Source organism: Pseudomyrmex gracilis, unplaced genomic scaffold (genome assembly GCF_002006095.1).
Source record: "Pseudomyrmex gracilis isolate BER0280 unplaced genomic scaffold, ASM200609v1 scaffold_8, whole genome shotgun sequence".
Taxonomy (NCBI): Eukaryota; Metazoa; Arthropoda; class Insecta; order Hymenoptera; family Formicidae; genus Pseudomyrmex; species Pseudomyrmex gracilis.
The window spans coordinates 1,128,456-1,143,041 of NW_018020592.1; the positions used below are offsets into that span (position 1 = coordinate 1,128,456).

At 39.1% G+C, this 14,586-nt stretch overlaps 1 protein-coding gene across 3 annotated transcripts in view; it reads left to right on the forward strand.

The window, feature by feature from the left end:
- The window catches only part of LOC109860944 (microtubule-associated protein futsch), a 45,170-nt gene that overhangs the window by 1,671 nt on the left and 28,913 nt on the right, over positions 1–14,586 (forward strand). For all 3 annotated transcript variants that reach the window (XM_020440378.1, XM_020440385.1, XM_020440375.1), the window contains one exon: positions 1,932–2,204. In XM_020440378.1, coding sequence (XP_020295967.1) covers positions 1,934–2,204 — 271 coding nt within the window. In that variant the 5' untranslated portion in view covers positions 1,932–1,933. The remainder of the gene's footprint in view (positions 1–1,931; positions 2,205–14,586) is intronic.

Consider the following 14,586-nt stretch of genomic DNA (forward strand, 5'->3'; position numbering starts at 1 on the left):
CGCACTGCGCCCGCTAGGATATGCTCGTAGCGCTCCGCTCGCGGAGGGCTCGTGTAAATCCTGCGCAATGCCGGCTCGCCGTGCGTGCGTACGAGATACGACCGACGGCGCCGACTCGTCGAGAGGAGCACAAGAAATCCTCGTAAAAGATCCCCCGATTTCACCCCTCGCCGCGTATGCGCGACTATAAGCGACTATGGATCCGCGCGCGAATTCTGACGAAGAGTTCCATTTCGTTCTTCTTGTGTGTGAGCTTCTCACACATGAGGCTTCTCAGGTCCTCTTCTCCCGAGAAAACTGACTTTTCCTTTATTGGGAAAGGCTCAGCATCTCGTAGGGTTTCGACGGTCTCATCGACATTCGGCTTAGCCGCACAAGAGTTTAGTAGTGCGATACTATCCAACATATAACTATGCACAAGCTACCGGTGCACCACCTTTCTTCTTCGTGATCTTCGATTTTTCATTTCCACTTGTATTTCTTCCGTACGTATTGATATCCAATAATCCGGATAAGTTGCCGTGAATTCCTATTGAAATTTTTGCAACTATGTAACTGAAAAAAACTAAACTACTTGAAGTTGTAGAAAAAAAAAAAAAAAAAAAAATTTCTAGATATAAAAGTCAGATATTATCTGAATTTTTTTTCGATAAATATAGATACATCACGATTCAAGTCTGAGAATTGACTTCGCGTTATAGTCGCGCAAATCATTTATAATGCAAGTTCGCATTAATAAATTTTCAGTTATTACATATTTCATAGTGCTTTGGCGAGTACTGGTACACGCAATTTTGAAAGAGCAGTATCGGGAAGCTTTTTCAGCGCCACACTGAACAATTGATTCGTCCGCGTCGTAAAGCTTGCCGGTACGCACACATACGGTCGCCGACCGTAAAAGCGAGATTAGAAGAGCAATATCTGAGCATGCTACTGCGGCTTTGCGAAAACATCTTTAAAGGGAACGGGATTACATTAACGACGATTCAAACCTAAAGAAAGGCGAGCACATAAAGCGGAACCGGCGCTTTGTACGCGTGCTCTCTTTTTCCTCGACCCTTACCACTTCTTCTATTTTGGCCCTTTCGTACGCAGTGCAGATGAAACGTCCGGAACAGTTCGTTCGACAAAACGGTATAGAATACGGCGCGGCAAGGGCGGTTTTCGAACGAACAATCCAATGTAATGATGAGCGACGTAAATCACGCGCTGCCTGGAGAGCTTTCGGTTTTTAATCGCCATTCGCTAATCACAATGCGTCAAACGCGTTAATTGCAATTAGCATTGTGCGTGCCGGCGTATCTGTATCTATTAATAAAAAGTGGCAGTCGTAATAACATTAAGTCGATACTTCATTACCATCTCGGCGAGATTGGAAAATTTACTTGCATCAGACTATCAAAGCGTTTTTATGCATATATATCTTTTTTTTCTATATATATATCTTTAATGAAGAGTTTAGGCTCTAGAAGTTTAAAACTAACTTCCAACGTAAAGCTCCCCCCCCATTGACCACTAAATATACATATATCTTTTTCTCAGAACTCCCATACGAGGTGATGCAAGATAATCTCGCTCTTTGGTAAAAACTCAAGATTGTTATTTTATATTCTAAGAACCAACAAAGTGTATGATGCATACAGTAAACTATTGTCAGAGAGGTAAATAAAATAAAAGCGGCGTTTAAACTAATTGAAGCGAATAAAGGAAAGACGGAGAAAGTTCGCCCCGGTTGTGACAAAGATTGTGCCATTTCTCTCGTGCTTATCCGCGATTTAAAAAGACGTATTAAAACACTTTAATCACTGATTATCGTTAACATGTCTGATAGATTAGATATTGCGATTGTAATATAATTATTCTTTTGAGTCTTAAATAAATAACCCGACTCAGTGGCGAAAGCAGAAAATCACTTCAGCGATTTATTGCAGCAATGAGTACCACGGACCCCACTGGGGAGGGTGGAGGAGGAGGAGGAGGTAGTGGAGGAGAAGAGGGTGCTACACCGACAAATGTCGAACAGAGCGCATCTTCGAACACCGGCGGTAACGTGCAGGTGCAAGCAACCACTCAGCAACAGCAGCAGCAGCAACAGCAGCAACACCCACCGCCGTCACCTCTGAGTGGCTGCTATCTTCTTGTGGTGCTTCCTGAGCCTCATACCGCACAACACAAGGACCTCATCCTGAACCGTCTCGCGAAAGGTGAGCGCCATTCTTGAAACGTCCAGAGTCATTGACGTATCACTCGTATGCTTGGGTCGGCCGTAAATCACGAGATTCACGAAAAAAAAAAAAAAAACACAGCAACTATACTATTAAAATTATTAAATAGAACGCTTGTTACATCAGTACTTGTACGTAGTAAAAGAAAAATATTTAAGTCGGGGAAAACAAAACAGAAAAGACCCCTTTTTTTTATCTTCCGCACAAAAAGTACGAGTCTCGTGCGGTTATCAGATGACTCTTCTCGATACGTTATCAGTGCGACAGCACGCATTAACGTATGCGTACGATTTTGAACACTTGATATGTAATATAACATAATTATCATTACGATCTCGATTTTGCATAATCGGGATCTGGTATCAAGTATCGGACGCAATAGTTCGTTTCCGATATATGAGGCATGCAGCTTGGCTGTGTGTGAATGCGCTTCGCACCCGTAAATCTCATCCTTTCGTTTCGCGACGTTCGCGCGTTTCGGCAATTGAAATTGCACGTATCCGTCGTCGCGTTTGCGTAACTTCCTGGACGCGCGTGTACAGCGGCATATGTACGTGTCTAACGGTGCCTATCCTCCTCCGCTTAAATTCCTTTTCCGAGTTATCGGAACAGGCTATGAAGCCGACAGACGAACGGACGACGTTCCGTGTTGCTAGGCGGATCGTAAAGTGGCCTCTCTCCTCCTCTTCCTCCTCCTCCTCCACCTCCTCCTCCTCCTCCTTCTCATCTCTCGGTTTTATGTTCTCGAGAAGGAAATTGACGTCGGAAATTGTGCGGCTATTTTATTTCTCATCGTCTGCCATTTAGACGCTCGATATCAGACCGCAGCGCTAATTTCTCGCTATATCTGCATTTATGTGTGTACATGCGTTTTCTCGTATATAAAACATTGCTACCGGCGCGGCGCCGGTAAACTGAGCAAAGCGACCGACACGCTTCTTAATCGCGCGAAAAAGCAGCGAGCAACGGCGCTCCGATACTAATTAGTTTTACGGCAAGAGCGCACAGTATATACGCGAACGTTTGCTCGCAGATCACCATAATCGCACATACGAAGATAGTTGCATTGTCGAACGATCGATAGAGCAAAATTGATTTTTTTCGTTGTTGTCTCGGATGTGAAAGGATGTGTGAAAATCGCTTTATGCAGTGCGATATTATTAAGAAAAAGAAGGCTTGTTATATATATATATATATATATATATATATATATATATAATGTGTGTGTGTGTAAACAAAATTTAAAATATTTCTCTAAAGCAATGTGCGCTTTTTAAGCTAAAAATTTCCCCGTGCGTCATTCTCTCAAAAATAGGATATGAGTATCTCGTGTATACCTCTCAATTAAGATGCTTCGCCGGTATTGTCATTATCGTCATGAATTTGTCTTTACACATGCGCTATATGCGAATCTATGCTTTGGGTTCATAATTAGATACGCTGACGTGGTCCACATGTTTAATTAGAAACATAAAAGTCCAATAAAAGGAGCCACATCCTTATACCGTGTACGCGATATACGTACGCGATAAGGATGAACGCAGAACGGAATTTCAATGAGAAAAACGTCGATATTAAATTTTGTTTATCGCTGGTAAATTTATAAAAAAAAAAAAATAAATAAATAAGAAAGCTAATACATTATCTTTATTTTCTCGCTGCATCTCAGCTAAGTCTACACGTCTTTAGTAATAATTTCTTGGAATAATTTTGTAGTACGTGACTTTCCTGCTGTCAATATGCTAACGTTAATGTACAACATTTTACAGAAAAAAAGAAAAAGCGGAGAAGAGGGGGAAAGCCAACGTACGAAAGCCGCTGTCTCGCGTTCGTGCTTTCCGCATTGCGCCAGCGATGACTGACGCGCGACTTGTCGGCTCCTCGTTTGGCGCTTATCTGTCAATTTTTCAAATTCTCTCGCACGCGCAAATTACACGCTTCGCAGTCAGTTGCATTTGCGACGATGATTTCGCGAAATGTCATTTCGCTAACGGCGCCTGGTTGTGTTGTAGCTTAAATATTCTACGCTTTGGTTACACGTACTTGCATTACAAAGTGTTCCATTTCCCAATGTGAAACACAGTCTTTTACCGTCACTCGACTGCAAACACAATATTTACAGAGAATTCGCGGTTTATCGTTATTTTAGTTTAGATTGCGTTTATTAGTTTTGTTATTACAACAATTTCTGATTCTGTCATCTTATGATCATTAAATGAGGATCACAGGAATTGGTTTTATCTCTGACTCGTCACAGGCGAGACACAAACAAAACGATTGCGGGAAAATCGTCATGCAAAGAACATCCCCTCTCGAGTGTTCTTTTCTTTATTAAGAAGAGAACGTTCTCCGCGTTTCTTCTCTTGTGTGGACTTCTGTGTAAATTTAGCGGTACGACTTCGAGACATTTGTTGCGCCCGTTTGCATGTTGCGGGCATGTTACCGCAACGTGCACGCCTCTCTTCGCCGAGTTCTCATAAAATATACTCAAAAAGACGCGCGCGCACATCTTCAATTCTTCGCTTCGAAACACTCGTTGGATGTCGTTCTTGTCACGAATATATATATATATATTCTCAACTTGTTTTCACTATTGTGCTTCTACCTTTCTTCGTTTTCTACAAGTTTTCTCACTTTTCAACAAACTTTTAACTCAACTTTTAATTCACGTTCTGAAATCCTTTCAAAGACAATTATAATACAAATTTGTGGAAGGTAGCAGGAGGAAGGTAGCAAGAGAGAGAAAAATCGAACGTTTATTTCCACAGGCTTATATCACTTTTTGAAACGACTCGAGTACCGTACCGTGAAACAAGGCTTTTGCAGTCGTTACCGTATTACGGTCGTACGAGTTCTCACGAGTGGTTCTATTTCTTCGGCAAAGGCTAACGCGGGTCTTAAGGATCTCTCCTTTTTTTGAGACGAGAGTTTTGTATGCCCGAGCGAATCTCACAAAGGCAAATTGCGACCGCGCGGAAAGTCCGTGAATTCAAGAATATATATATGTAAAGTACATATATCTCGCTACATATATCGCGGGATATATGTAGCGTGATAAAATACGGTATTAGATTGCGAAGCAAAAGCGCATGGCTTTTTAAAAGGAATATTATCCGTTTTGGTGTTAACCCTTTACCAGACGCGTGTCCCATTTAGTCCCGGCAGCCATTGCCGCTGCGGAAAATACTGTTCCTTTTTTTCTTTGTCTCTTTCTCTCTCTCTCTCTGTTCTCCCTCACGTGTGTGTTTCGTGCGTGGCATTTTGGGTGAATCGCAAAGCTCACGTGCCGTGCATGCGGAAATAATAATAGCAATTTATTTTCGACGGATAGCTCACCCTTCCGAAGGGACTTTTTCACGCGGCTAATAGTCCAGGCGCGCTCGTGCAAAGAGAATTCACTGAATAATGGAAAACCGACGAATTTTATTATTTTATCTGTCTGATTGTTTGTTTCTTTTTTAGCAATCAAAATGATTGGATATCTGTGCGATTGTGCAATATCAAATATCAGATACACTCCAGATTGACTACGTTGCACCCGTGCAAGTGCACTTGGTTATTTTTACACTCGGTAATTTTATTTATAGTTGATGAATATTCACAAAGCTATCTATCGGAAACACGTATCTATAGATTCCGAGAAATATATCGATAAATATGCACACATCGATTTGTTCATCGTGTTCATACAAGTGCGCAGAAGTGTGTATCTACATGTGTGCACACCATCTCGTGACAGCGTGTTCTATTCTCTGCATCGCGGTGTGACAGAGGGTTACAGACTTTAAATGTCCGTTTGTATTTATAGAGTTCCGACGTACAGTTCGGAGAATCTGCCCTCTCCGATCTCGACGACGATATACGTTCCCCCTAATGTCGTGTCTTCTCTTAATCTCGATCTTATCTTCTTTGCAAGAAGCAATTCGTTCCTCATGAACAAATCAGAAGTTGTTCCACGATGTTTTCTCGTATTCTTATCGCTCTCTTCAAAAGTTAGTAGTCGTAAATTTTGCACGTTTTTTTGAAAGGTTTTTATGTGATTATAAATGAGAGAAATTACGCCTCTTTTATATTAAACAAAAATATCTTCTATATAAAAAATATATATAAATAAAAGAAATTATTTTTTTACATATAAAAAACGATTTTGTTCCATTACATTGCGGTATAGTAATTTTTTTATCTCAAATTATTTTCTTATCACATAAAAGAATTAATTTTGTGTAAATAATTATCACGCGCTTTATCGCAAAAACAAAACTGTCAAAAGTGCTCTTCAAATACAACTGTAATTTCGCAAATCGATGATAGTTCATTATTCATGATGATTGCAGTGCAAACCAGGGGAATCAACAGAATGTTTCGCAGAACCCGGATTGTGTCATGCGGGACTCCGCACGCACACAGCTCGTTCCCATGCGTGACGCATTTTGCATCAATCGATATATATATTTTATGGGGGAATCGTATCTGTGAATTTTTCGCAAGACAGTAATAATGACTCAACAGTAATAACGACCAAATATTGCACGATCAAGTTTTACGGGGATTAAAACGATAAAATTACATAACAAAAATAGAGTCATGATTATCAAATATTTAAAATTGACAGATAAGAGGTGCAATTTCTCGAAATTCTCGGTATTGAGTTCACTGAAATCTGCAATTTCGGTCGAAACTGATAACCGATTTAGAACCGGGGGGTGAATACACGGAACATACACTTTTCGTGTATACGTGCATGTGTGAATTCGATCAATCGTGTATTCTCGCCATAGACCGGGTCAACGCCTCTAAATATCCGCATAATTACCGGTGTCTGTATTACATTCGAAAGTTACACACGAAAGATCTCGTCTGTGCACGTGTGACTGTTCACATGCACGTAGTGGACACGTGAAACACATATATATATGATGTATATGCGTACGTGTGTATTATGCTTATGATGATATTTGGATTATCGGCTTTCCGAAATATCGGCAGGTCAAGTTGCATTTATAAAACCGCGCTTGTGCATTCTGTTTTCTCGTTGTTGTGACTAAGTAAATATACCTTAACGAATCGCAAATCGGAAACGCAAATCGAAATCTGTATAGGACTGCGGACGGTTTAATCAAACATTATTTAATCGTGACGGTCTTGCAAACATTTGCATTCACATTTAACAGAGAATCAAGTTAAACGACGACAAGCGTATGTGTGTGTGTGTAAGTATGCGCGCATATACGTGAAGAAGATATCGATTTCTATACGGAAAGTTTTGTATAAATATGGAGCATCCGCAAAATTAATTCTGGCGATGTAACGTTCTCGCGTCTCTGGATATAATATAAAGTTTATTATGTAAGTAATTTCCGCAATATAATAACATTTTCTCTAACACTTAAAGCAAACACGTGTTACGTAATACATATAAATGAAGCGCATGTGTTGCCAGTTGGACGGAATTGATCGACTTTTCAACCGTGTCATCCGCGGGATTGCCATGCAAATTTAATAAAATCGTCGCGACGATGCCGAAATTGCGTACACGAAAGAATTTCACAACGTAGAACAATAAATTTCATTACATATCCATTTTACAGAAAAGAGATTGTTATATACCTCTTTCATTTGTGCATAAGAAAGAGAAAGTTGAAAATTATAAACGCATCTAATTAGCGCGAAAGTATTTCTTCGATGTTGTGAGTTATGCTTGTTGCTCATATTACGTTTTCTTCGCTTTATAAATATTCTTGTCTTACACACACTGAAACACGACTTATTTCCAGCAGTGATGTACCGTTAAGCGAATCGATGCTGCGCGTAATACTCATACAGTATCTGATCTGCTGAGTCATGTACAGTAATTATAATATATATTGAATTATTTATTATGTACTTCATTATCATTAAGAAGCGACAAAGCGATAATTTGCTAAACAAAAAATGTCTCTTACAGCGGTCATAAAATATAATAGCGCAAGACGAATTGGTTTTTGTTACACAATTTATTTCAAGCTTAAATTATGTAGATTATCAGAGAACGAAGTGTTGTGTAGCTGTTCGTAACATTAAAATTAATGGTAAAGAAAATTGCGAGTGTTGCGGGGAAAAAGAATCGACCGTTCGCGACAAAACCGTTCGCGTCAACCGCACTCGCGGAATTATTAACGCGCGGAATACATTTTAACATCTGTTAACTCTCACGAAGCAAACATTGCACGTTAATAGAGACGCTGTTAATAAGCAACGCACGCAATTAGCGAATAAAGTGCGCGCGGACTCGCGCACTGCGCGACGGCACATTTAATTAAACATAAACTCGTGTTTTTTTGCGCTCCTTGCGTACTTAATGTAGATATTAAAAAGGACTTATCGTAGAATGCACCGCTGAACGTGTGTCCGTCTGTAGAGAAATAATATCTTTTAATTAGTCGTTTAAAATGTAATTAGTCGTAATATTCGTTAAGATTTAACAGTCCTATTCGTTAAGATGTAACATTCTATTTTTATGTGTAATTTTATTGAAAAAAGAATATAAAAGGAAGTCATAATGTAACATGGATTTATGAATATGAAAGAAACAAAGAAATATGAGAATATGAAGAGAAGAAAAAATGAACACTGGTCGAAGAAAAGAAAGAACATGGTCATCCCCAAATAAGAAGAGAATAAATATAAGATGATATGTGGGTCGATCGGATTTTTTTGTTCGCGAATAGACGTGACATCTGACGATGACATAATTCTCTCTCATTCTTCCACGATCACACATATGCTTAGAGATAATAAAACTTCAGAGAGACAAAAAAAAAAAAATTAAAGAAGCATGAATACGGATAGAAAAAGAATTTCAATACAAAAGAGTCGAAGGAGCTACGGAAATAAGAAAGCGGAAGGAAAGAAAATAGTAATTAAAAGAAAGAGAACATGGGAAGGGAACAAACAGAGGGACAGACGGGAGCATGGTAATTAGGGGCAAAGGGTTGCGAAAGGGGAAAGAAAAGGGAACGCGTATATGTGGAGAGAAGGAACGAAAAGTGGCGAAAGGAAAGGACGAGAAGGTTGTGGGAGGAAGGTTGCAAAAAGGAATACGACGACGGCGGGTAAGAGAGAGGGCGAGAGTGTAGCTGTAGGTTGATGCGGCATGCGCATGTTACCTGCCTACGGCCACATCCCCGCAGTTCCAGAACTTCGATCAATAATCCATCCACTCCGCTCAGAGTGAAAACTGTCGCTAAGCCAAAATAACGGTGTCATTTTATCTTACTCGACGCACGATCGAATAAGGAAAACGTCAGCATCAGCAAATAAAAGCGCAGACCAGCGCAGGCTGCGGAAAGTCTATTGTAGAGAGGGGAGAGAAGAGTAGACACAAGGAACTCTAAATATATGGAAGAATAAGAGGAACAGAGAGAAAGAGATAAAGAGGACTAATGATAATTTGAAGAAATGGATTACAATAATAAAAATTAGATGAAGGATTTACAAAAATAAATATAGAAATAAAACTAAAGACAGAACAATTATAATTTTATATATAAATATTTTTTTCCCCTCTTTTTTTCCTGTCCTCGAGATTTCTAATGAGGATTGAAAGTTTTAATTTTGTGTTCTGCCGAGCAGACTTCTGCGCACCGCCTAGCTGTCTTTTCGCGGAAAACGACGAGGAAGACGATCTAATCCATTTAACGACAATTTAATAATGCTCAACAAATTGCGCTCGACGGGGAAGATCTTTTGTTGCCGCTTTAGTAGCCTATTTATAGAACGCGGAAAATTTATGACAGAACACAGCGAAGGAGAAAGGCGCGGTTTATTACACAAAATCTTTACGGGATTACGCGAAGGTTGTAGTATCCAGAGAATATGGCCGTCGGGATTGTCTTTCACGGATCATCGTACGTTTATATTCCTGACCTAAATTCCGCGGAACAATTCAGAGAAATGTCAATGGAAATGTCATTGTCTTGTAAAATTAGCGTTGTCAGATGTGATCACCCTTTATTAGACAATATTAAATCCCCGTCTGGGTGAGATAAATTTATCTTATCGCACACATATGTCGCTTTTGAAAAAAAAACGCTTCAGCGAAAGTGTTAGCAAAATATATGTGTCATGTTTGAAAAAAAAAAAAAAATTATTCCAGTGTGTGATTTTGACAGTAAGGCCTTTTTGTCGTGAAATATGAAAGAGATAAAATTTTACAACTTTTAGAACTCAAACACCCTGTATATAATGTTGCTACATATGTGAGATTTATATTTTTAGTCCATGCAACAAGGCCAGTGTTGCGAGAAAAGTTCTCAATGCTGCTTCACGTACACCGTGTTTTATTGTCTAATAATTTTTTTTACCATCACATAATATTGTCCACATTTATTGTTCTCTCTGCCTTTGCACGTGTACTATCCAACACCACATAAAACTATTCAATTTTTTATCGCATATATAACACATATATTATATCGCGTGGACGCATATATAACACATTTTCTCGTTTATATGGTTTCACAAAATAAATAAAAAATTGAAAAACATCCGATGCTTTATCCCGTTCATTCGATTAGATTTATCAAACGTGAACGCACTCGCGAGTTGGACGGACGCTTTTCATAGCTCAACGAATATATCGACGAGAGGAGATGCACGAAAAAAATCAAATTTGTTTTGTATTAAATTCGTGCGCGGACTTTTAAAATAAATTGCTATAATAACAAGTAAATTTTTCTCTTGTCCACCAAATCCGGTTTCGAGGACAAGAAGAGAAAAAAAATCAGTCCGAATGTCTTTTTGATATATATTTACCTATCAGTTTCTTGTGATATCGGATAACATAGTGGTATTGAATGTACTGTTTTTTACCGATACGCGAAGGAGATTTCTATAGAAAAACTCTATATTCTCCTTCCAACGTCTGCGCAGACAAGATATTGCGCAACGCGAGACACATCGAATATATCGATGCCAATTTATAATTTGTTGTGTTGATTAGTGATATTGATATGTTAGGTTAAATTCTCTTGAAAATAAAATTTAATTATTATTATGTAATATAAAACAACTTCTTTGATAGATATACAGTCATTGCAATGCACATTTGACAACAAATCTTTCGACTGACTGATTAATCGAGATAGTTGCAAAAAATAAAAAGAAAAAGAAATTCTTTTATAATCGCTTTTTCTATTTTGCTCACTTTTTACAATACGCAACTCACGTATATGCTATTATTTTTTTCATCATTTTGTCTTGACATTGCACTCCATGATTTTTATTTCAAAGTGAATATTACGCTTCAGAGAAGAAGCGCAACGGCAATGCAATATTCAGCGATCGCGTTTCGCCGCGCGGAGATTCGTCTCGCACAAGCGCGATACGCATCATTTAGCAGTGGTGACTTTGTATAAAGAATGATTCGCCCGTTGAGTCACGTCAAAGATGAATAATACTCTAAGTGGGATTTTACAAACGGCCCAATACTGACACAGTACTCGCGATGATACTAATCACCGCTATCAATTTGGTATTGAGATATTGACAGAATGATGAGATAATAATCTGGTAAAGTATCGACATTGTATCAGTACTGGAATTTAACATCGTGCCATTACCGTGTGTCCTGTAACGCGATCGCAAAACTCGATTTGTGTTTGTCAAAGAAGTTTGATGAAGACAGCATTTGAGACTGAAATTTTTTTGCGTCAAAGATTGAAGGTATCGTTCGATATGGGGTATCGATACCGGGATAGGCACATGGTACAAGAGCAGTAGTAGAATATCGTTATACGTTTACAATACCGATACGGTATCGATTTAATGTCGTTTCGCCAAGGCGTGCCAAGACAGTTAGTACGGATTCAGTATCGGCATAAAATGTCGTAAAACAGTACGGTTCAACGGTAGAGAAATGATACTGGGCGAACAAAACCGCTATTGAGCCAGTATCGTTTCTCGGTGGTTTCTTGATCGGTGTTGTGTCGGATTTAGGACATTTTAATATTATACGTACAGAGATCTCAAAGTGATACTAAATATAAGTGATTCTAATTATAGTAAGTGTAGTTTTAATCCTTTTATACATTTTTGCATTTCTCTCTCGCGTGAAAATATATTAATAGATGATATGACACTGGGGCATAATTCGAATGCGTTGAGCTTTACGATCTTCCTTTCTGACCGATCACTCGCTCACGTGTGAGATTCGAAAGTTTCCGCGCGTGTGTGCGCTGCTTGTGGTCCCCCTCATTGTTCGTTCATTTGTTTATTTGTTTGCGTGTGCTTGCTATGCCGCCAGCACAATGTAAACGTGCTGACCGGCAGGTTCTGCCTGACTCATAGGGCACCCACATCGGGAGGGGGTTTGGTCAAGCGGAAAGAAGGCGAGACGTGAATCCATTCATGCGTTTATTTCGAGCTCGACGGCTCACTTTTGCATCACATCTCCGGCGATGCCTCGTTGCTCGTAAATAAACGGCAAAACTGGCTAAAGTTGTCCAACCGGACACGCCCGGTTCCACATCGCGACAATAAAATCGTTCAAGTTCCGGTCCAGCGTGTACTCTTGTCTTATTTCTCCAGTTACTTAGCAACTTTTGGTAATATATTCAAAATTAAAAATTAATTACATATCTATAATAATAACAGTGTATATAATATTATATTATTTATAATATAATTATAATATTACATATTATACATGAGAAGCATATTTTGTCTTGTTTCTGGACCAACGTGTAAATATAACACAACGTAGCAATCACGTTTCTATAATTTTCACGAAACGTTACGTATTGGTATGAGGAGAATTGATTGTTGCATCAATTGGCACGTGTAATAAATCAAAAAATAATTACGTCACAACGATCGAGGAACTTTGAGTAATCGTGTCTTCTAATCGGTTGAACATGCTCAGAATAGCGGAAAGATTAACGCGCACTCAACGCCGTCTCATCAGTTGCGAGGAATGTACGTCCATGCGAATAAGTAATATATATTTGCACAAGTGAATCGGAATTCGAAAATAATATCCTCTCGCACACATTCTGCGGTTTTAACAAGGAACGACTCGAAAGGTCCGGATCAATATCGCACGCTCTTAGCCTCGTCGCAAAACGCATTTTGCGCGCTTTTATTAAACGCGACGCGGAACCTATAGTTATATGCGGTGAAAAGGTAGGTTGGTGTATGCAAAACCATAAGTGTGTGTACGCGCGACTATGAATTCATATGAATGTGCACACGCACACGAACATCCTGCAAAGCCGTAGGATCTGCATATAATAACGTATTTTATGCAGTTTACAATGTGTTGCTACACACATAGTAACGCATGCGTGTGTACGTATTCTTTCATGCGTGTATGCGTGTTATATACATATAGGCAAAGTAGGAAGGGTCATAGTTGTCGACATAAATCATGATTGAGGACGTGGGGAGCATCGAGTAAGTTAGCGTTACACGATGCCAGTGTTATCCGGAACGGATCGGCTTTGGGGATTTGTCAAAGTAGATTACGAGGATCCTCTTGCTGTGCTCATCTCGATTCCGTCAAACTTGACAGTATGCAGGTGATCGAGAGAGAAAGAGACAGAAAGAGACAGTGAGAAAGAGAGACCGGAAATCTTGTGCAAATCATATTCACAAATTTCTCTCGGCAATTTAATTCGTACGTGCCGTTTGTAAAGTAACCCACGTGTAAAAATAGATGAAGATTTATATATATATATATAGGTTAAGAATATATGAAAAGACTAGTTTAATAGCATAACTCTCGTGTCTGTGTGTGTTTTTGAGTGCCTGAATAATTTACAAAATGGCTTGTATGACGGTAATTATATGCGCGACCCTGACATATACATTCGCATTAAGTAGCATTTTCGAAGAAGAGAGGTGGACGAGATAAATATCGCACGCGGTAATATAACCATTTTGGTAATCTGACGAGTCTAGGTAAAATTATTAGACACGATATTAATTTTAACACACACACACACACACACATAAATCGCAATAAATTAAAAACTATATCAGATTATGATTATAAATTATGCATCTGTCTCGACAATGTCTGTTAAGTAATTTAAAAGAACAGTATTCGAGCAAAATTAAATTGTTCCATTGAACCTTTACTCTTCAACGTTCGCGCTTTTATTCGGATTTTTTTCTCTTTTGTATATATATTATCCGAAACGTCGGCCGTGTCACTTTACAGGCGCGATAAGATCGGTGCGTTCGGCCGACGTCGAACATTTTACACTTTCGGCGTGCGTGAGTGTAACTGAATATAGCGTATCTAATTTTATCGAGGCATTTGCCACGCCAGTTCGTTCTCTCTGAGTATCGCGCTTCACGAGTCAGTCGCGAGACTTCATTT